General features: G+C 29.0%; 3 protein-coding genes across 3 annotated transcripts; 2 read left to right on the forward strand and 1 right to left on the reverse strand.

Moving 5' to 3' along the window:
• Positions 1–6,655: 6,655 nt before the first annotated feature.
• LOC113858753 (dolichol-phosphate mannosyltransferase subunit 1) lies at positions 6,656–10,233 on the forward strand. Its single transcript, XM_027491501.1, has 9 exons — positions 6,656–6,768; positions 7,582–7,697; positions 7,950–8,049; positions 8,185–8,218; positions 8,284–8,360; positions 8,675–8,700; positions 8,778–8,942; positions 9,045–9,159; positions 9,920–10,233. Exons 2-9 carry the CDS (start codon positions 7,588–7,590, stop codon positions 10,022–10,024), a joined length of 732 nt encoding a protein of 243 aa, XP_027347302.1. The 5' UTR covers positions 6,656–6,768; positions 7,582–7,587; the 3' UTR covers positions 10,025–10,233.
• Positions 10,234–17,822: 7,589 nt separating this feature from the next.
• On the forward strand, positions 17,823–20,054 carry LOC113857432 (magnesium-chelatase subunit ChlI, chloroplastic-like). The gene is made up of 3 exons (XM_027489319.1): positions 17,823–18,080; positions 18,262–18,362; positions 18,904–20,054. Exons 1-3 carry the CDS (start codon positions 17,987–17,989, stop codon positions 19,954–19,956), a joined length of 1,248 nt encoding a protein of 415 aa, XP_027345120.1. The 5' UTR covers positions 17,823–17,986; the 3' UTR covers positions 19,957–20,054.
• A 635-nt stretch (positions 20,055–20,689) lies between these two features.
• Positions 20,690–23,487, reverse strand: LOC113858206 (nudix hydrolase 15, mitochondrial). The gene is made up of 4 exons (XM_027490724.1): positions 23,068–23,487; positions 22,767–22,909; positions 21,302–21,421; positions 20,690–21,227 (listed from the first exon to the last, which is right to left on the reverse strand). Exons 1-4 carry the CDS (start codon positions 23,438–23,440, stop codon positions 21,003–21,005), a joined length of 861 nt encoding a protein of 286 aa, XP_027346525.1. The 5' UTR covers positions 23,441–23,487; the 3' UTR covers positions 20,690–21,002.
• Between the last annotated feature and the right edge of the window lie 467 nt (positions 23,488–23,954).

Genomic DNA, 23,954 nt, shown 5'->3' on the forward strand with positions numbered 1-23,954 from the left:
TGATCTAGTTAGGATCTCAATGGATGCAAAACAATTATTCATAGAAATATTCACTCTCAAGACATAACATGAATGCATTAAAACATATCATAAGACAAGATATAGGTTAAGAAGAAAACAAACTATCAAAGTAAGGCCCATAAAACAACATATTCCCTTTTTGGTAGAATATGCTAACCAAGGTAATTACCTAGGTCAATACCTCACAGGTTGGTTAATCTATCAACATATACCAAGCTCAAAACATTATTCTCTTTGGATGGAAAAATCTCTCAACTTGATGCATTTTCCAATAACTCCATCCATATTCAACTTTCAACCTATAGATACAATACCCCTTTTGAGCAAACAATTAAATGTAAAGATTAAAAGCATTCCTCAAATTACAAAAAAAAAATTATGAACCAATAAAAATGATCGCACTTTGATGGTAGTGATTTATATTAATCCACAAAAATTCTTTATACAAGAATTAATATTCTCTTGTCCAAATTATGATTTAGTCAATAGACAAATGCATCAAAAAGCATCCTTACTTATTGTTCTTCAATCATTAATTGCATTCTCAATATATTTTAGACTTGAACAGTAATAACTAAATCTATAGCAACATAATAACAATTATAATTTTATCAACTATACCTAACAACAAAACATTAACATATAACAATGATAATGCAAGCATGAATATAATCTTATGCAAAATAAAGTAACATATTATTCACCATAAAATACATAACATAAATTAGTAATGTCACATTAGTTGAGTGTTGGTTCAACAAAATCATAGTCTCAGGTTTAATTCTTTACAACTTTAATTTTAATTTTTTTTTGTTATTAACCCTTGTGCTAGTGGCTAGCAACAATATTGCATAAATATTGGATTAAGTGGCCAACAGCATCAAATTAATATTGCATCACAATAACTTAGCAAAAAAAAACTCATAAATATCAAATCAATATCACATTGCAACAGCTCAGATTCAGATTAATATCATATCACAACAATGCAATGACAGAAGTAATAATTCAATTGAAATTGAAATTGAATCAATTTAAAAATTAAAATCACAATCGGTAATATGATATATATCAATGCAAATAAACTATTAATGATACAAACAACAACAAAAAATAATACCATATAATTTAATCTAAATTCAAATTAATTAAAAATTAATAATTAGATCTTAAATCATATAATGATAAGTTCTTATACCAAATGTAAGAATAAAATTTGATAGATCTTTTATATGAATTTAGAATACCAATTATAAAGCAATTATAAAGTTATTTACTTGTTGTAGACATAAGTGAAAAATAAAGATCTTCCTTTACCTAATCATGCTTTTTTAATCATATGTTCTCATTGGAACAAACCTAGAGAGCAATGAAATGTGTTTCCCTGACAGCAAAAGAGACTTAGTCACAATATTTATTAACCTTAAGCACCTCCCATCATGGGCCTAAAGGTTAGGTTCACACTATGTATCACATAATTAGTATTAAGTGTCCAAAGTCCATAAGTAATTGATCACATTATTAGTAGGCTTAAGTATCCTCAAATGAATCACAATATTAGCTTGTTTTTGACAAAATAAAAAATCACAATTAATTGTAACCAATAATGAATTTTATAAAAAATTTTAACAATTACTACATATGCTTTACTTGATTATTTCCTTAGTGACCTCAAGATTGACATTCGTATAGGTGTTATTACTCAAAATCCAAACTCCTTGTTATGTGTTATTTCATTAGCTAAGCTTTCTAAAGAGAAATACCTGCCTAAATAAAAAGCCACATTCGCCTACCCTTCACCCAGAATACCAACCATCATCTGTAGCACAAACAACCAAATCCATGAGCCTACCACCTTTGTTACCCAACCCAAACACTACAAACCAACCCAACCAACAATCAATTAAGTTTTCTAATGTTAGAAGAATATTTGCTATAAAAATACAATTAAGAATGGAGAAGGGATTGTGTTTCACTTGTGATGAGAAATTATTACCTAGCCATAAATACCCCAACAAATAATACTTGTTGTTCCAATTCAAGGAAGATGAGGACTTGAAACTACAATATCCATCATATTCAATCATTGGAACAATAACATCACTTTTCTTTTAATGCTTTGTACCACCTCAGTACAAGTATGATGTTATTCAAGGTAGTTTGTGCAGGATCATCCTTAGATTGACAAGTATGTTACATATTCAAATGATCCTCCAACATTATAGGAGTTGATGTAGCAATGTGATTTTGTTTTGCATCGGTTAAAGGACATTCTGCATAAGGCTCAATAGTATATAAAGAAGCAAGTTGATAAGAGGAGACACCATGTAAAATTCAAAGTTGGAGATATGGTATTGGTTAAGCTCCAACCTTTTAGACAACATTCTATTGCATTAAGAAAAAACCAAAAACTAGGCATAGGAGATGTTTTAGTCCTTTCCCTATTATCTAATGTGTGGTTCGGTTGCATACAAGTTGTTGTTGCCCTCAACCACTTGAATCTTATTTTTCATGTGTCACCATTGAAGTCATGCCAAGGTGTTCATCAACAATCATATATTCCACTTCCTCTAGTTACTAATGACTAAAATCTTATATTACAACTGATAAATTCACATTTTAATACATTTTTAGCTTTGTTTTTATTAGTAAATAAGTAGTTAAATAATAAATAAACTTCAAAATATCATAAAAATTGCATTGTTATTCATAATTGTATAAATAACTTGAAATTTTAGATTTTATTCTAATTTTGAAACAATTCTGCTTAAAAAGACTTAATTTTGTACAAAAGCTTGAGTTTAAGACTTTAAAGTTGAGATTCAATTGAAGAAACTGGAAGAATTGAGCTTAAGAGATCAAGAATAAAGTGATATGTGCTGGGCATAGCAACTTTAGGTGCATAGTATTAATACTTTGAAAAAAAAAATTATAAATATCAATTGCATAACAACTCTAAGTGCTGAAAGTTACTACTCCAGCAACAAAATTCATGAAAGGACTTACGCGTAAACACTTTACCTAGTAAGAGTATCAACGCTTAAGCCTAATTCACACAGAAAGCCTGCGCGTAGCAACTCTTGGTACTGAAAGTAGCTACGCGCAAGGTTAAAACATATAACAGACTTGTGCGTAACAACTTTGGGCAGCTAAAGTACCAAAGCGCAATTGTGTGTAGCCACTCTGGCTCCTGAAAGTAGCTACATGCAAGACAAATTCACATTGAACACATGCACGTAGCAACTCTTGCTATTGAAAGTGTCTACGCGCAATAACATAATTTGGGAAACTACTTTCAAGTGTCAACTTTGGACGATTAAAGTTTATACTTCAACCTTAGAAGCTTTTGGAAGGCTTTTTACTTTATTACTCTCAGTGATAAAAGTGTTAACGTGAAAAGAGGCAGGAAAAATATAAATAGCAGTTGAGAGTTCAGAATTGGGATATTTTGTCATTTTTTCATTTCCATTTGTTTTAACATCCTAGGAAAGCTAGAGAGAGATTGGGGCGACTTTCAAGCTTCATTTTTAGAGGAATCAAGGTGGGGATTGAACTTCATCTATCATCATCTTCATATTTTAGTTCTAATACATATTGAACAATTACTAAAGTTTTATAACGCACTCTCATTATATTCACTCGTTTTGATTCCTTGCACTCGAGATTTTAAGAGTATTTTATTGAGTGATAATTTTTTATCTAAACAAGAAACACTCTGACAATACTAACAAGAGTTATATAACATACAATAAGTTGGAACCTATTTATAAATTAACCTATTGCGTGAGTTTATCTTAGTTGGTCCTAAGTTAGATGTCACACTCAACTTAGATTCGCAGATCATGAATCATTTCTCGTAAAGTAGAAACAACCATTACAATTAAGATAAACACACCAAACTCATGACAAATAAACAAACATGTATTAAAAATACTAAAACATTCAAAGTATGAAGATTACATCCAATCCCTAGAGAGTTCTTACCGTTTATGGCATAATACAATAAGAAAATGCAAGAAAAAAAGATTGAAATTAGTTCCCTAATGGTTCTTAGTTACTTTCCCAAGCTCCTCCACTGTTCTGTAATGCCAAAATTAGGTCATTGTATGCTAGGGCTCTAAAGCCCTTTCCAATTCTTCCTTTTTGAGTCAAATTTTCTATCTTTATAGGGCAATAAGTGAATTTTCATTTCAGTAAGTCAATTCTCGCTCAAGCAAAAAACAATCCAAAACTACAGGTCTTCTCGCTCAACCAAGACAATTCTCGCCTGAGTGAGGGTAATTCTCGCTCAAGCAAGAAAACCAACAAAAAAAACTGGTTTGAATTTTACATTTCTCACTCAAGTGAGCTCAAGTGAGAAAATTCTTGCTTGAGCAATACTTGAAAATCTGGGCGACTTTAGCAAATTTGTCTTATCTTTTAAAAGTCATAAAAAAATAGGAAAAAAAATCCAAATTCATTAAACCATATATGCATTTTGAAGCCTTTGGATATGTAAAATCCAATCCAACTAGAATTAGTCAAAAATAATATCTATAGAAAAAATTATGACCAGAAGAATATACAAATGTCAAATTAGCTGAAAATACAAAATTAAAATATTAATGTAAAATAAGCCAAAATCATTTCTATTAATAAGAAATGGTAAAAAGTTTCAAAATGAAGCATATGAAGAGTGTTTTGAAGACATAATAAAGTTATAAATGTGAACACATTATCAAGTCTTTACCCTTAAGAAAATTTATACAAGAAAAGTGGATTAAATATCTTCTATTATTTGAAAAAATTAAAATTAAAATTGCTGAATTTAATGACATGAAATTAATTGCATGAAAATATAAATTGCAAGAAATATAAGTGCAAACTATGTTGAAAAAGAATAAAATAAGTGTCAAAATATACACTAAAAACTATTAAAATATGGCATTTATCAAGGTATAATAAGTGCTGTTGTATTTTGTTTCTCCCCTCTAATGTCTCTATAGTTGCTATTTTTGCATAGCAATCTTCTTCTTCATTGTATACATATAGAGATTAATCCATATTATCCATTGTTTATTCATTCATTATTTCAATTCTTATTTAATATTTTCTCATTATACATGTTTATTAATTATGTAACAAAAATTATATATTTTTATTCCGTTTTATTCTCTAAGGTTATATTAAGTAACATGAATGGTTAATTATGTAATAAAAATCGATATCATATGATTATGTTTTGATTTTATTTTAATCTCTAAAATTTTCAGTTATTAAGTCAATTTAGTCTTTAGTTCTCTAAGGTTTTAAGAATTAGAGACTAAAATGCTTAGAAATGATAACTTTATAGACTAAAATAAAATAAAAATACATATCATATTATATACGATATATTTTTATCACATAATTAATGATACATATGACACAATATTCTATTATTATCTATTGATAATAATTGAGAGTAAAAATATGAGCTAAAATGTCTTGTAAAAATAGAAATTAAAGACTAATGTGATAATTTTTTAAAATTTTAAAAATTAAATGTTGAACATTTATTATCTTATGGGCTAAAATAAAAATTTAGTCAGCAAAAATCAATTCTACTATCATTACTAATTTATGATAATAAAAAAATATTTTTCTAATGTTAATAAGCAGATATATAATAAAATAATTATTAAAAATTATAAAATTTAATATATTATGAAAGTTAAATAGAATAGTTTTTAATAAAAAATTATTATTTATTGTTTTTAAATATATATATATTAAAAAATTAATACAGACAAATATTTCAAGAAATTAATCAAGAAATAAAAAATAATTTTTAATAAACATATCACATAATATTTTATTATTTTTTATTGATAATAATTAAAAATAAAAATATGAGCTAAAATGTCTTATAAAAATATAAGTCAAAGGCTAATATGATATTTTTTAAAATTTTAAAAATTAAATATTAAACACTTATTATCTCATGAGCTAAAATAAGAATTTAGTTAACAAAAGTCAATTCTACTATCATTACTAATTTATGATAATAAAAAAATATTTTTCTAATGTTAATAAGAGAATATATAATAAAATAATTATTAAAAATTATAAAATTTAATATATTATGAAGGTTAAATAGAATAATTTTTAATAAAAAAGTATTATTTATTGTTTTAATATATATATATATATATATTAAAAAATTAATATAAACAAATATTTCAAGACATTAATCAAGAAATAAAAAATAGTTTTTAATAAAATATTCTTAATATGTTTTTTGTTGTAATTTTAATACATTTTAATGTTATTTTTAATTAAAAAATTATCTTTTTTTTTATCTTAGTAATTCAAGAATGTTAGTTAACAAAATTCTTAAAAGATATTTATCGATAACTAAAGAAGTGATTATAATTAAAAATAAAAGATTAAATTGTATAATTATAATTTAAAGACTAAAATTAAATGATTTTACAAGTAGAGAAATGATTTTGAGTAAAATAAATTCAATAAAAATTATAAATTATTTAATTTTAAAAATAATAAATAATTAAAATATTTAAATAACCAAAGTCACTTATAATTTAAAATAAATAAATAAATTAAAGGTACAATTAAACCCATTATAAAATGTAAAAGAAATAAATAAAAAGAGGAAGCAATGGGTTGGCGTCTCTGATTTCGGAGCTGATCGTTGGCCCTCGCCTGAAGCTGCCATTGCTCGTGAATTGTTTGTTCTCCGTCACTTCTGTTTTCTAGCGTCGTTAGGTTAGTTCATCTCTGCCACTTGCGCTGTACTTTTCTTTAATCACAATAATCCTGCGTTATTTGACAGAATCTGTTAGTGTTAGATTTTGTTATCGGCAAAACCACTTTCTCAGCTTATCCATTTGGGTGAGCTGTTGTTGTTGAATCTTCTGAATAAGAAGAGTCTTTACTAATTTTGTTTCGTTTCGATGAATTTGAGAGGATCTCTGCTCCGTCTAAGTCACGTCCCTAAGCTCTGTGATTCTCTCGAATTCTATTCCAAATCTCTCTGATTCTCCTGTTATCTGTGATCCTTAATCCGACGAACTCTCGTAACTTCGTTTGGATTCCCCTATTGCTTGTTCACGATTCAATCATTGAAGTTTGAACCCTAACCGTTGCTGCAATTGTGGTGACTAGTGGCGAATACTTCAGTGGTTCTTACTCTTTGCTGTTTACAATCGTATTCACCATTTATATTATGCTTCTGAAAATCAGAAAGCAATGTCTTAATGTAACATAAAATTGTATCATACTTCTCCAAAACATTATATAAACTGGATCAGCATAAGTATATTGAAAGAAATTTCACTTTCTATGCATAACACGTTGATTGTTTTGTATTACATTCGTGGAAGCTCATATTTAACTATAATTCCTGGTGGAGTTTTGCTTCAATGTATAAGACAGTGATAATTGATATTATTGTTTGGTCTATCATATTAGAAATACATTGTCCAATACTTTGCTGCATTATATGTGCTTCCTTCTGTTTGTGTGTGTGCGTCTGTGGTAGTTCATTGAACTCACTGCATTGAGTGGATTTGAGTTCAGATTAGAATGGATGGGCAACATCAGAAGCAAAAAAACAAGTACAGTATAATTGTTCCAACCTATAATGAGCGTCTCAACATTGGTCTCATTGTTTACCTCATTTTCAAGCACCTTCGGTAATTTCTCAATCTCATAATTATATTTATATCTGCTCCCTTCTTGTTGTTTTTTTCTCTGTATTAGTATGGATTTAGTTTATAAGCTGGGTCCTCAGTGGGTATCTTACAATTTGAGGAATATAAAGGGAGAGAATTTAGTTAGGAAATTTGTTTTTTACCTTGTGAAAATCTTAGAAAACTATCTCTTCTATGCCATCTCTATATATGATTAATAATGTTTATGAATGCTTATATTTGTTGCTCAATCAGGGATGTGGATTTTGAAATTATTGTTGTGGATGATGGGAGTCCAGATGGTACTCAGGATGTTGTAAAACAACTACAGCAGGTTTATGGAGAAGATCGGATTGTAAGCAGTGACTTATACATATTGAATTTTCATATAGATCAACTAGTCATCCCTGATACATCGTATTTTCTGGGGGGTTTATCTCTTCCCCCTTCATATCATTTAGAGTAACAATGTTTATTCCTGTGGTTCCAGCTGCTAAGAGCACGACCTAGGAAACTGGGTTTAGGTATGTTCCTGATACTTGTACTAAATGATTTTGATAAATTAGCCCTTGATACAATTAATTTGCAGGAACTGCTTATATTCATGGCATGAAGCATGCATCTGGAAATTTTGTCGTCATCATGGATGCTGATCTATCACACCATGTAAGTTATGCTGTTCACTTGTCAATGATAGTTTGCATTTATGAAGTACGATTAAGAGCCTGTTTATTTTAGGATACAACCATGATTCTCACACTTTCAAATGCAAAATAACACAGCCTGATGCAATTTTTTTCATCAGCCACAAAACTGTTTCCAGCCATATATAATCATCTGTAAATTTGAAAGGGAATAAAAAAATTAAGAGTTGGATGAACCTCTTTGTCATATTTTTAGCTTAGAGAATTTATATTTTGCAGAATTTTATTTTTGTCTTATTTATTTCTCTTTGTCTGATCTATTTAGTTCTTGTGCAGCCAAAATATTTGCCAAGCTTCATTAGGTAAAGTTTTTAATAATTTCTTTCTTTTTTTATTGTTACCTGCCACACTTTAATGAATCCTTCCTTTTGTATTTCAGAAAGCAGTTGGAAACCAGTGCTGATATAGTTATAGGGACTCGTTATGTTAAAGGTGGTGGTGTGCATGGATGGAATCTTATGCGCAAGCTAACTAGCAGGGGAGCAAATGTTCTTGCACAAACGCTATTATGGCCTGGTGTTTCAGATTTGACAGGGTCTTTTAGGTATAAAGCTTGAGAATTGGTATTAGACTATTAGTAGTTTGGTGAGAGTTGGTTGCTCCCCTGTTGCCTGGTTTGAGAGTGATGTATTGTTGTTCTTTGTAGACTTTACAGGAAATCAGTGCTTGAAGATATCATTAGTTGCTGTGTTAGTAAGGGATATGTCTTTCAAATGGAGATGATAGTACGAGCATCCAGAAAAGGGTATCATATTGAGGAGGTACAGTTGCTTAATTCATGATACTTTATGATTAATATTGACCTGGTTGTTATGCTGACTTTATTAGGTCTTGGCTTTCAGGTATGTAATAGCATTGATCTTTACACTATGTGCATGCCATTCGTCCATGTCTTGACCCTTGATATAATTAGCATAATTTATTTTGATATATAACTTTAACTTTTTGTTCGTAAACATGTCAATTGAACAATGAAACATGTCACTTTTTAAAACTGTATGTTATAATTGGCTGCAGCTTACGCATATTTGTTGGGGAATCCTCAAACTAAAAGTGTTTCCAAATGTATATATACACCCTAATCATGTGGCTTTGGTTGGCCTTGGGCTTATCTTAAAGTTGATTCAGTAATGGGTGAGAATAATCATGATATATGTATATGCTTTGTATGTTTAAGCAATCAGCATTTGTTATTCCACAGTTCATTACAAAGAAGTTTTTAACTTTTTATGCATTTGATTAGATAAAAAATGTAATGTTCTAAACTTTAATATTTGAATCTATATATGCATTTCTCTTATGCGTGAAATTTGAATAGTTGTTAGGTACAAGATGTGTTTACTTAATGTGCTTCAGCAGTTTAGCCTTTTTTCCCCCTCCTTTTTGTGTTTGCTACACCTTCTCCTTCCCAAATACCTGAGAAGTGGATGGCTTACAGTTCTTAATATGATTACCCTGTTCAATACTTATCACCCTGTTAATTTTCACTTCATAGCTGACTTAAGATTCAAACGTGTACAGGTTCCAATCACGTTTGTTGATAGAGTATTTGGAAGTTCAAAGCTTGGTGGATCAGAGATTGTTGAATACCTGAAAGGCCTAGCGTATCTTTTGGTGACAACATAAAAGACAAATCATAACTACCCATACATGTCTTACAGTTTAGGAAAAAAACTATATAGATTCTGTTGTTGAATTACCTGCTTATTGAGGACGACGTCTTGGTTGCCAGAATCTCCGTAACTTTCCTTTTGAGTTTAGCAAGAAGCATTTGTATGGTTCTCTATGTTTATAACTGTTTGTGAACCTTGATAATTAATTGTTTCTGGTTTTGCTGAAGTTGTGACTTATGCTGAGCTTGTCTCTAGTTTAGGGATCCATTTTTGTTTCGTAAAACTTATGAACAGTATATGAAAATAGGTTATAACTTTCGCAAGTATCTTTTATTTTATTTTAATATCTTATTTTAGTAAGTTTTATAATTAAAATCCATTTTTAAAAAATTATGTTGAATAAGTGTTATAATTAAATTGTGTATTCAATCGTATTGTATAACTTATGAAAATAAGTTATTTTTAATTTATTTTATTTAAATATATAGTTGAATTTATAATATAAATTATTGTTAAAAAATTATTTAATCAAATTGTACATTCAAACACGCTTTTTGTTCTTTTGTGTCGTGAAGCCAATTGCTATTTGACCCCTCTTAGATGAAGTATATTTCATGGCAAATCTAAACTGAATTCGTTACGAAGCCGAGTTTTTTAACTTAATGAGTGAAGGAGTTTTGAAGTGTCTCTTACTTGTTGGCAAATTTATTTAAATAATGTTAATTTAAAAACAAATTTTTAATATAAGTATCTTTGGAAACAAATTCTCTGTCTGATTTATATCGCACGTGCATGTTCAATAACAATATTTTTTTTAATAAATAATTTAGATAAAAATTAAATATAAATAAATAATTTTATAATATCAAACAAATAAAGACGATAAACGCCACGTGTCGGATGACCATTTGTATCGTTTCAATATCGAGGATATCGTTTTAAAATCAACGGCTAGGAGGGAGAATTAGGACACGTGTTTAAATCCAATGCAGTGTCGACTCTGCTTTCTCGACTACGCTATCGAAGCATATGTGGCGATATTTATTGTGATGAGGACATGTGGCATTGTCGAAAGGGATGCCGCAAAATGGCTTCTTATTCCGCTCCTGCACTATCTTCCATTAACGCCGGTGTGAAGCATTTTATGCATTATTGGTGTTAAATATTTGGAAACCATGCTTTGATTTTGGCAGTGTTATTTTGTGCGGAATCGAAAGGTAAAAATACTTTTATGAAAAAAAAATATTTATTTTATTTAGAAAAAAATAACAGTTTGTTATGTTTTCTATTTTTACAGCTGCCGGTGTCAGAGAGTATAGAAGTGGAACCCATTTACAATCGGTAACAAAGAGGTTAGGAATGAATAAAAAATTTATATATAATTTTTTATGATTTATTTAAGTGTTTATATATATTTTCCGTAATTTTATGTAAAAATAATTGAAAATGTAATATTTGAATTAATTTTTGTAGTTAAAAAATAGATTTAGAAGTTGATTAATTATTGTTATATATTTTTTTTGCTAATTAATTGTTATATTTAATCTGAAGTTTAGCAATAATGACATGTTTGTAAAATTTGTAATATGTTTAGGTTTAAGTGCGTTAACTTTAAAAATGGTAAATTTTGTGTAAAAAATTTTGTAAGGTTAGTAAAACTAGATGAAATTTTTTTTTTGTAATTGTGAATAAAATAAAAATTTGGTTGAGTGTTTTATAAAATAGTAAATTTAAATTACAGTAGTGTATAATTACAGTATAATAATATATTAAGTTGGTTGAGATAAAAAAAATAGATAATTAGTGAAATTAAAAAATATAAAAAAGCATAATAAAATATTAAAAATTAAATAAAATTTGTAATAAATTTTATTATTGTTAACATTAATTAGAGGGTAAATTAAAGGTATTAAAAATATAATATAATAAAAAATGTTTAAATGTAGAATAATTTTGAGTAGAGTGAAACAAAAGTTTAGGTAAAGAAATTCAAAAAATAGTAATCAGTAATTTAAAACTTGTTACCAATAAATTAGAAATAATAAAATTTAAATAATAAAATTTAAAAATAAATTAATTTTTAATGACAATATGTAGAGGAAATTTAAAAAATAATTGAAATGAAATATAGAAAGATCTAAAATAATAAAATTGTAATATTGTTAAAAGTAATATTTACTTAAAAAATTTATTACAGATAGAAAAAAAAAACATAACTTGTTAGAATTATATTTATAATACGTTAAAAAATTCAATTTTAGGTTATTATAGAGTCAAATAGAATTTATATTGATAAATTTATTAAAAAATGTAATTACGTAAAATTATAATTATACTTATTTTTTTGTAAAACTTTTGAGCTTGACTTCTATAATATAATAATATATAAGGAAATAAATTTATAAAATGGATAGAAAAATATATTAATATTAATTATTTGTTACGAAAGAACTTTATAATATCACATAAAATAAATAAATGTAATAAAGTAAGAATTAAATTAAATAACATTAATTGAATTTTGGTATATTAAAGGTAAAAGGTTTAATAGAAATATTGAACAAATAATTTATATAAGTTAATAATTATATTATCATACATAAATATTAAAGTAGTACGGCTATAATAAAATTTGTATGCAAATAAAAAGAATTTTTAATATGAATGCTAATTTGTAGTAACTATATTTGTAATGTTAATAAGTATAAATATAAAATTAAAATAATATTAAGTATGAATATGTAATTATAATATTATAAACAATTATTATGATTATTATGTATATTTACAATTATTATGTAACTTGATTGACTAAATTTGTTGTAGTGTATTTAAATCGTTTAATTATTAATTTTATTAATTGATTGTCATGTTTAATATGTTAATAATATTAACATTTTATTTCAAATTATTAGATGACTTTATCTTTTTCATAAGGTCTAGTGATTAATCCAGGGTCAGAGAATTCATCATTGTTGCAATTTCAAAGTATACATGTGTCTGAACATATTTGGGATGGTCGAGAGCATCTCATGATGAAGATTAGGAAGTGTCAGTTTATATTAGCTAAGTTAGATGTTATTCCCGCGAAGATTCTATCACATTTAAAGATGGTTGGCTTTACTGGAGTGGCACAGCTTGCCAACTTTCCATTGGATAGGCATTTAATCATCGCATTAGTTGAAAGATTGAGGCCTGAGACACACACACCTTTCATATATCACTTGAAGAATGCACCATAACGCTTCAATCTTATAAACAAACCCAAGATCATAAATTGCATGTATTCTAACCATCTTGGTAATGTAGTATACGATTCATCCTAATCATCAAAAACCCTTACAATACCTTTTTGTTTTGTCTTTCATACTTTCTTGTAAGAAACTTGATAATTAAATTAACCATTAATTCTTTCTTGAATTAATGTGATTGGCACCTATGGTTGTTCTTTTACTATATCTACAAAATAATTAAGAATATCAATATTAGTAACGTTCTTGAATAAATTTTACAAGATAAACCCTAAACAATGATAATTAGTTTAGTAAAACTTATCAAGAACACAAAAGCTAATAAAGTTTGAATTAAGTTTTTTTGTAGTCTAAAGACATCATTATCACATCTTGTGATTTTTCACCTGTTATAAATTTTGTTCAATGTTGCTCTAACTCTCTAAGGACATCCACTTGTATGATTTGGACATTTTACATGCAAGTTTGTTGGTTTTGATTTCACTACAAAATAGCCTTGATGTGTTCTCATTACAAAATGTTTAATAGTCATTTTTACATCATCTTTAGACTCAAATACTTGGCCAACATATAATGCATTATCCTCCTTCCATGTTTCATCTATATGAACATCTAAATTGTCCATTTCTTGATCAGCATATTCCCAATTAATATGAGTATAATGTAGACTTGAATTCTAAAAAGGAGTTTCAATCACGCCTACATTACAACCAAACCTTGAAGTTAATATAGTTTATTCATGAAATATATAAATTAAATTATAAAACCAGTCCTACCTCCATGTTGTGCATTTTCATGACTATTCAATATCAAATTAAATTCATCCTCTATGTATCAGAAGAACTATCTGTTGAGAATTTTCATTCATTTTTGTTGTCATCAACTTTCTCATCCTCATGTTCACTTTCTACATAAGCATAAAATTTGTTGTTATGTAAAGATAGTTATAACAAATTAAATCTTATTTTTCATCAAACCAAAAACATTACTATACCTAATTCAAATGGAGGTTCATCATCATCACTTGTAATGTCACATAAAATTGAAACATTTAAAAGCACACATTTTGATCGAATACAAGAACTTTTACCGGAAGCAATATCTGCATATACTTCAATTGCAATTATCTGATTTTGTTGTAAAGAAATACTTAATATACAATCAATATCTTCATCATTACATATAACTATCATCGTGTATTGTCTACCAATTGGTTCTACTTGGTTCTACTAAAAATAGTGAAATCAATCTAGATATAACTTGATTAGTAAAAAATTTCAATTTTTTATGAATTTTTCCTTTCAATATTTCAAAACTTATTTCACGTTCAATTTTAATCATTTTATTATTTCTTTTAAAGATAACACTCTCGTTACTTGAGAATATTCGACCATTCTAATATACTATTATCACAAAATCATTTATCCTGCATTAACAAATTAAATTTACATAAAACAAATTAATCAATCAAAATTAATAATTTTATAAAATAAATAGAGTAATATAATTCTTACTATATGTACCTAATTAGGACCCTACCCATACAAGATTAAATAATAATGCATTAACATATATTTTATATTTTTTTCTTCAATTTTTTAACACAATACATTTAGTATATTATATTTAAATATCAACGTAAATTAAACAACAACTTTATATGCATTATTAAATTGTTTAAATTTTATATATTAAAACCAACGTAACCTATCACACCAGCTTATAAATTTTATTAGACATAACTTTATATGCCAAGTTTTATTTATATAGTTAATAAATTTTTACTCAAATCAGCCAAAATTTTTATAACAGTTTTATTTAAAATTAATTTTATTATCTTTTTTTATATTTATTCTCACACTTTTGTAATTTTTTAAATAACATCTACAAAAATTTTAATTATTAATACATAATAACATACTATTTATCATTTTTTTTCTTAATAAAATTTTTCTTCATCACACTAATACGATTTTATTTTAACTACTCATTAAAAAAATTCAATTTCATATAAATAATAAATATAAAATATTATATTTTTCTCAACCCAAATATAATTAAAAATCATAATAAATAAATAACATAAATTCACAAATTTAACTAACCTCTCAACCTTCAGCTCTGCAAAAATTTTCTAGCTTCACGTTGCGGCCATTTCACACAGTGCGATATATATAGAGATAGATCAACTCGTGGATAAATAATGCAATCTGGTTAATAACCAGCAGTTTTTACACGTGTAAGTGTTGTATTTGTATCGTACTCTACAACCGACAACGCAAACGCAATTTGACCAGCGATACAGCTATCGTTGCCACATGTCAGTCACTCATGCTTTATCGTATGGAACCGGCCGATACACCTGTCCAGATCATCTCTTGTTTTGGCGATACTTCTTCTCTCTCGACCACGTGTTCACATTTAAACTAGTATTGATTACCTCAAATGATAGTGTATTAAAAAATTAACAAAAAAAATTACTATCTAACATGCATATGCGACATAGATACTGATCTGACCAAAATTAATACCAGACAGATAATTTATCTCTAAAGATACTTATATTAAGAATTTGTTTTTAAATTAACATTATTTAAATAAATTTGCCATTACTTGTGTTAGTATTATTATATTAATATTATTTATTTAATGTTTTGTAATTAACTTGTTAGAAATGCATGATTCATAAAAATTTGATTTAACTATCACTTATTCTCGCAAATTTTTAAGGATTTTATCAACAAAAGGTACTCATTAATTAAGAAATTATATTTTTTAATTAAAAATTATGTTAATATGTATTAATTAATAAAAGTTATAAAAGTAAGTGCATTGTTATATTTATTAGTATTTTTTATTTTTAATTCCTTAATCAATGTTTTAAGAGCATTTGTTAGTATTAGAATAAAGGGCAAACAAAGAGTGCTTTTAGGCTTACTTTTACGTTAGTACAATATAATCTTTTTATTATGTAAAGGTTTGCCTCCAACTAAAATATTAGTGTTACTGTTAGTCACCGCATTAGTTTGTTTGTCTTCGCGTTTTGAAAGTCACGTTACGGGAATCACGAGACATTTCAACAGAGTTTTCATGGATCGTCTGCAGTGGGATCTTCAATCCAGATTCCATCATAACCATCTATTTTAATATTTGTTACTTTTTAAATAAAAAATTGTGAATAAAAACTCATTTTATGATATCAGCACTTCTCACTGCAAAACAAACAAAATATTAATTTTATGATTTCATTAATTTCAATATTTAAAATTGAATTAAAACGTCTAAAATATTATTTTTTAAGAATAATTATTACTTTAATACAAAAGTGTAGCAGATGTTTTTTTAAAACTAAAGATGTACTACTTTTAAATCTTTAAACTTAATCTTAATAACCGGAGTTAACAAAACTAATAATTTAATCATTGACGTTTGCCTTCTATTAATTTCATATTTGAAAAAGTATAACTCCTTTAAATATTTTTATACCAATTTAATTATTAATAGTACAAAGTGTCATCATTTTATTTATTTTATCATGTAAAATATCTTCAGCTGAATATCAAAATTAGGATTTGATTTAAATATATTTTTTATTTTATATTTTAAAAATTATTCTTTGTTTGAATTTGTTATATTTTGAGGGGCAAAATATATTTAACCTCTAGGAATTTTCTTTTACTTTTGACAAAATTGGGAGCATGAAATTATATAAATTTTTTCCTTTTAAAAAATTAAAACATTATACTTGAATATTTAAGGGATGAAGATAATAATTTATCCATATTATAATATATTAAAAAATCTAGATGAGTGAATTTATTATTAAAATTTTTTTGCATATAGAAAAACTCGAATACAAGACTTTGTTTGAGAAATACCAAATTATTTACCACTGAAACTAACTTTTATTAATACAAATTTTATATTTTACTATAATAGTTATGAAACTAAAAATAAGTTGACACATGTTAATATCTTACGAGTGTTTTAATAATAAAATTTATTTTTAAAATAAAAAATTAAAATTTTACTAACTGAAATAATAAAATTTATGACACGTGACAGAAAAAATAAAAAAAAATAGTTTTAAAAAAGTTATATTTTGGTAATTTATTTTTAAAAATTAATACTTAAATAAAGGGACAAGGACAAGAAGATTGTTCTTACCCATAGTTAATAAACGTCTCAACCAATAAACTGAACAATCAAATATAGTCCTTAAAAATAATCAAACATTGCTAGCTAGCAAGAGTATAGGAGTCCATTTTTTTAATAGTAGCAACCTAGTTTTTCTTAAACTTTATTATATTTTTCTGCAATTTTTTTTTATAAAGAGATTTTTTTAATAATTCTTCTACTTTTATAAGTATGTATTAAATAAAAATGTATATGTTTATTATTTTAAAAATATAAATATTTTTAATATAATAATAAAAAATTATAGGTATAATAAATAAGAGAATTTAGGGTTTTTTTTTTTTTTAAATGTTTTCGCAAACGGTGCATACCATCTTTATAAACTTTAACAAAAGCTAAACAATGGGTAATGATTAAAAGGAGAGACGAGAAAGAGATACGACTGAAATAGTGATATGGATCAAATCTTTCTTTATTCTTCTTTCTTCTTATCCTTAGCCTCAGTGCCTCACTTACCAATCTGAGTGCTGGACTGTGTATGTGAGTAAAAAGCGCGACAGCACAAAGGAAGAAGCTGCATACAAATAATGGCGTCCATGTTCAGCACTTCTTCAATTACCTTCCTCCCTTCACGATACCACTCTTCTTCCCCTTCCTTTCACCCTCTCTCTCTAACCACAGGTATATAGTCTCCCAAAGTTCGCTTTTTCTTTTAACCCTCATCGGAAACTTTGTTTTTGGTGGGTTTGCGAGAATTTCATATCTGGTCTTTGGGTGTTTTAAACCGAAATGGAATTTGGGGGGTTGCCAGCACTGTGTCACTGTTTTCAGTGCTATTGAATGTTTGTTTATGGCTTTGCAGGGCAAATATTTGGGCGCAAGTTTTGTGGATTTCATGGCGTCAAGGGAAGGTATCGGTTCCCAGTTGCGAGTGTTGCCACTGAAGTTAACTCTGCAGAACAGGTAGGTAAGGGATATTTCAGTTTTGAAGTCAGAATTTATTGCAGTGTTTTTTACCTTTGCCATAATTTTTCAGGGCATTCTTCAATCAGGGAAATTAAAAGCTACTATAATACTGGCTTTTGCGTTGAGTTTTCACGTAGAATGGGTGCAAAGTGGACTTTTGTTGCACTCTAGGTTTTGTTGGAGAAAGATTCATGTTTTATGGGTCATTGAACATCTGCAATGATTTCAGCAAAGCATTGATTGAACTTTTGATGTAATTTTTGGTCCATATATAGAGAGATATTTTGTATATCAGTTTCTATTAAGCGTACACATTTGATGTTTGATTTGATAGGGATGAAATGTCAAATGACAAAAAAGGCTAGGGCTTATATTGTAGCGTGCAAATACCTTAAAACCCTGTCAGGTTTTTACTCAACTGTTTTTCACCTTGCCATTTTTGCTCGTGTCATTCTTAACCTTAGTGAGATTAAAGTTGCTCCTTTGCAATTTTTGTTTTCTGTCTTGATAACTTCTTAACTATGTAAATTTAATCCAGACTCAGAAGATTGCTTTTGAAGAAAGCCAAAGGCCGGTGTACCCATTTTCTGCTATAGTTGGACAGGACGAGATGAAGCTTTGCCTTCTCCTAAATGTGATTGATCCCAAGATTGGAGGTGTAATGATCATGGGCGATAGAGGAACAGGGAAATCTACAACTGTTAGGTCATTGGTTGATTTGCTTCCTGAAATCAAGGTTGTTGCTGGTGACCCATATAATTCAGATCCAGAAGATCCAGAATTCATGGGTATTGAAGTGAGAGAGCGGGTGTCGAAAGGAGAACAACTTCAGGTTGTATTCGCCAAAATTAACATGGTGGATTTGCCATTGGGAGCTACGGAAGATCGAGTCTGTGGTACAATTGACATTGAAAAGGCCCTCACTGACGGTGTAAAGGCATTTGAGCCTGGCCTACTGGCTAAAGCTAATAGGGGAATTCTATATGTTGATGAAGTTAATCTTTTGGATGATCACTTAGTTGATGTCTTGTTGGATTCTGCTGCATCAGGTTGGAACACAGTGGAGAGAGAGGGTATTTCAATCTCACATCCTGCTAGGTTTATCTTAATTGGTTCAGGCAACCCTGAAGAAGGGGAACTCAGGCCACAGCTGCTGGACAGGTTTGGAATGCATGCTCAAGTAGGAACTGTAAGGGATGCCGAGCTTAGAGTTAAGATTGTGGAGGAGAGAGCTCGTTTTGACAAGAACCCAAAGGAGTTCCGAGATTCTTACAAGGCAGAGCAGAAAAAGCTCCGGCAACAAATTGCCTCAGCAAGGAGTTATCTTTCTTCTGTTCAAATTGATCATGATCTCAAGGTAAAAACCTCCAAGGTTTGTGCAGAGTTGAATGTGGATGGATTGAGAGGAGACATAGTAACCAACAGAGCTGCAAAAGCTCTTGCTTCCCTCAAGGGGAGAGACAAGGTAAGTGCAGAGGATATTGCTACTGTCATCCCTAACTGCCTAAGACACCGTCTTCGAAAGGATCCCTTGGAATCCATAGACTCAGGTTTACTTGTCATTGAGAAATTTTATGAGGTATTCAGCTGAACATATCTAGTGTTTATTCAATTTGTTACCACTTTTCCTTATTACATTTTCACCTTTTCTATGGTCATCTTCCAATAACATGAGCAAGATTGAAACTTCAGGCCTATTGCGTTATACGGTGTGAGGATCTTTCTATATTTTCTTCTGAATCTGCAACTTTACAAAGTAAGAGCGGGGTACTACCCTAAATTTCCAAATCGAAATCGTTATAAAGGGAAATGGCATATGCTTGAGAAGCCTATAAAATAAAAAAGATGTTTCTCAAATGACATTTAGTCCTTTATTAGCTCTGAAAAAACAATTAGTATTTCGGTAAAATGATAACCTCTTAGTATGAACTTTCTCCACACATCTAAAATATATAATACAAACCAGAGTAAAACTATTTTTCGCATATGTGCCTACACGAATCCACGGCTGTATCACCGCATATGGTGCATATCAACAAGTCTCGACATATTTGTCATTTTCATTTTCCTTTCCCAAAATTTGCTGACAGCATCATATAAGATGACTAGAGTTGTAGAGACAAATCTGTTCAACAAATAAGTCACAAAATAAACTCCTGTATTCAAGTAGGCCTTCCAACACTAACCTAGCAACATCAGTGCTTAATTTTAGGATGGCAAATGCCACGTGTTTCCACTCTTGAACCATTTTATTTTGGTCAAACACTCTTGAATCATTTAAGTTAAACTAACTACCAAACAAATCAAAGAAAACACATTAAAAGACCAAACATATTTTTTGATAGGGCCCTGCCACCCATGAAATATTTTTGGGAGGACAAAGGCCAAACTGACCTAAAGAACTGAGGTAAAACAAGTTACTAGTCAGCAAATGCTTCTACGACTCGTTGGCACTCTTTTAACAAATGCAATGTCCGCAACTCTATCAACTTTATGATGGCAATCGGTGAGCAGGAATATGAATTCTAGTGATGGGACAGTACCTTTTTCTATAAACAGTTGCTATGGATTCTATTTATGAATATTTTTGCACCGTGAATAACAAATGTCACGGACAAAGTACACTGAACATTGAACTCAACGCATGACAGTATCGTTGGATACAACCTGTGGAACCTTGAATTTAGGATTCTGTTCCATGAAAGCTGGTGGTTGTTGGTACACAACTGATGCTGCTCTAATCAAGATCCCAGCCGTTAAACCCCATATGAGGTATCTTTTATGCTCAACATTGTAGTCGAAGTGATGTATCAAATACTTCTCTCCCATCCACTCTCTCTCCTCCTGACTCCGATTTTCATCCTACGAAGTCAGACACCCTCTAGATGAATATAAAGAACGAAGGAAACGTGGTAAACATAGAATTGAGTATGAACCTTGAGAAACATTTCCAAAGGTGCATCAAATACTGCCTCCACTTCAGCAGGATTCAGAACAGGTTTGAATGCCTTCTTGTCATGAAGTATGCCAATAACTGGAACTACTCTTAGCAGGTGCTACAAATGAAACAGTGATAGGTCAAATGTACTGGTAAAATTTCCTCTTTCAATTATAATATGAAGCAGATGAGAAATATACTGACAAAAAAGTGCCCAAACTATCTAACATCTGGGAATCTAAACATCAATGCCATCAATAAAAATGAGAAGATATGCACGGCTAGAGTTTTTATGTTTTAATTATGTGTACAGTTTTGAATCTGTGGCGATTATGTCCATCATTTCCTCAAATTGATTCATTCATCATGTATCAGTTATTGCTATTTAGAACTTATTTCCATGCAATGTTTGACAAGGAGAATCAATGAATGAAGATATTATTATATTACTCAAACTTCTAAACATCTAGTAATGCTGTTATTGTCACAAATGTTTAGTGTCACTCTAATGGGCAATCCTTAACACTAACAATTTCTATTGTTAGTTTATATGTGGAAAATTCTTTTACTTATCAAAGCATCCTCTAAATGTTAAAGAATAAGAAGACAATAAAGAGCCCTCTGCCATTTTGTTTTTCATTTGTTTAGTGGCTGTGAACCATTGAAAATCTTTACCCAGTTCAATGACCGGCAATGATACATGGCTATCTATATTTTGGCGATTTTCTTCAATTGGGAACAAAGGCCAAATCGAATCATTCAATGTAAAATTTCTTAGTTTTTATATCCATAAATAATCACATATGGACAGTGAGGAAACCTATTTAGTTTGTCCTCGTCAGATAGAAATCCCTAAAAACAAGAAATAGGATGCAACTCATACCTTTGGATTACCACATTATGTTATACAGATATGTACAGTTAACAAATCAATTATCATCCAAGACAACAATCACAATTAATTAACAATATACTAAGTACCTCAACTGCATTTCAATTCTGTAGATAGTGAATCTGAGATTATTCAAAATTTACAAGAAATACACCCGTAAAATTATAAAATGAAATTCTTTTAATTGATTTTCAAAATCATGAATCATTACCCTCCGTCTCTCATGTTCTCACAGCACACATTATCTAATGGCCACTTCTCTCATAGCGTGCAATGAGCAAATCCCCTTTATGATAATACAGGAAGTCATAATTTGAGTTTCACTTAAAGGATGCTTAAAAAATAAAGTAGACAAGTTGAGGTTCACCACCCAAAACCAGCACCTTCCAGCACAAAATTGTTTCATTAATCAACCATCTTTATAAATCTACAAGTTTTACAGCAAAATTACAAATAACACATAATTGCAGAACACTCTATTTTGCTTTCAGCCACAAGCAGGTCAGGGAAGAGATCCATCTAAAGCTATACCAATTACTTCATCTTCTGAAGCATCAAATATAACACATACCTTAGACAAGAACGGTTCAAGAACAGTAACAACATTGACAAGTTCTGGGTCCAACCCAATTTCCTCCTTTGCCTCTCTTTTTGCAGTGTCCCCATCATCCTTATCCCCCTCCTCAGCTTTCCCACCAGGCAAGGCCACTTCACCTGCAAAAACAACCCATGAAACACACACAAAACACCCCTGTTAATTTTCACAGGGTCCAAACTGCAATTATTAAAAAAAAAAAACATTTTTTAGATTTTAAATTAGAAAAGAGAAACTTGAAACACAATTGATACATATTCTCCTACACTGGACTAACCCGAGTGAGTAGAAAGCCTAGAGGATCGCTTAGTGAGTATGACCCTTAGATCCCCATCATCCCCTTCGAAGAGGCAGATCAAAACCGCAGCTTTTGTGGGTCTGAATTTTTCTGGGTTTTGAGCAATTGGGGTGGCTGATTCTGGAAAACCCACTAGGGAAACAACCTTGTTACCAATTTCTTCAATGCTTTGCTCCACAATATCTTCAGGGAAAGGAGGTGGCTTGTACTGGCGAAGGTGCTGTGCTAAGGCCAAGAGCCTCTGAGATCCTCCAATGTTGACGTTTGTAGAAGAAGCCATGAATTTGGAGATAGATGCTCTGGGTAATATGGATGATGTTATTGTCGACAACGTTCTCAGAATGGAAACCATGTGTGTCACAGTAAAAAAATAACGCCAACAACCCCCCCAACGTTGGTCAATTATGTTGTCTTTAACTTTTTCCTTTTTTCAGAAATTAATGAAAATCAGATAGGGAACCTGGATTAACTTAACAAGATTTGAAATTGAAAAGGTAGGTTTCTTAAACTGTTACTGCTTCGATTTTTTTTTATAAGAATATTTCATATTTTTGTTAATATTTAATATAAGATTTTTATAAAATTTTAATAATAATTTATTTGTTTACATATTTATTGTTATTTTTTTAACTTCTTAATAATTAATATAATAATAAAACTTAACTTTAATTAAAAGTAAATTTAAAATATTGTAATTAATTTTTAAAAGCTAATATATTAATTACTTTTAATAGCCTTTCTTAATATATGTAATTAAAGTTAAAATATTGTTATAAGCAAATCAGAGAATTTATTTAATTATAAATTATTATATTATTGATATTTTTAATTTTTATAATAATTATTTAAAAGTTATATTTACGTAT

The sequence above is a fragment of the Abrus precatorius genome, unplaced genomic scaffold (genome assembly GCF_003935025.1).
Source record: "Abrus precatorius isolate BTA unplaced genomic scaffold, Abrus_2018 Scaffold2, whole genome shotgun sequence".
Taxonomy (NCBI): Eukaryota; Viridiplantae; Streptophyta; class Magnoliopsida; order Fabales; family Fabaceae; genus Abrus; species Abrus precatorius.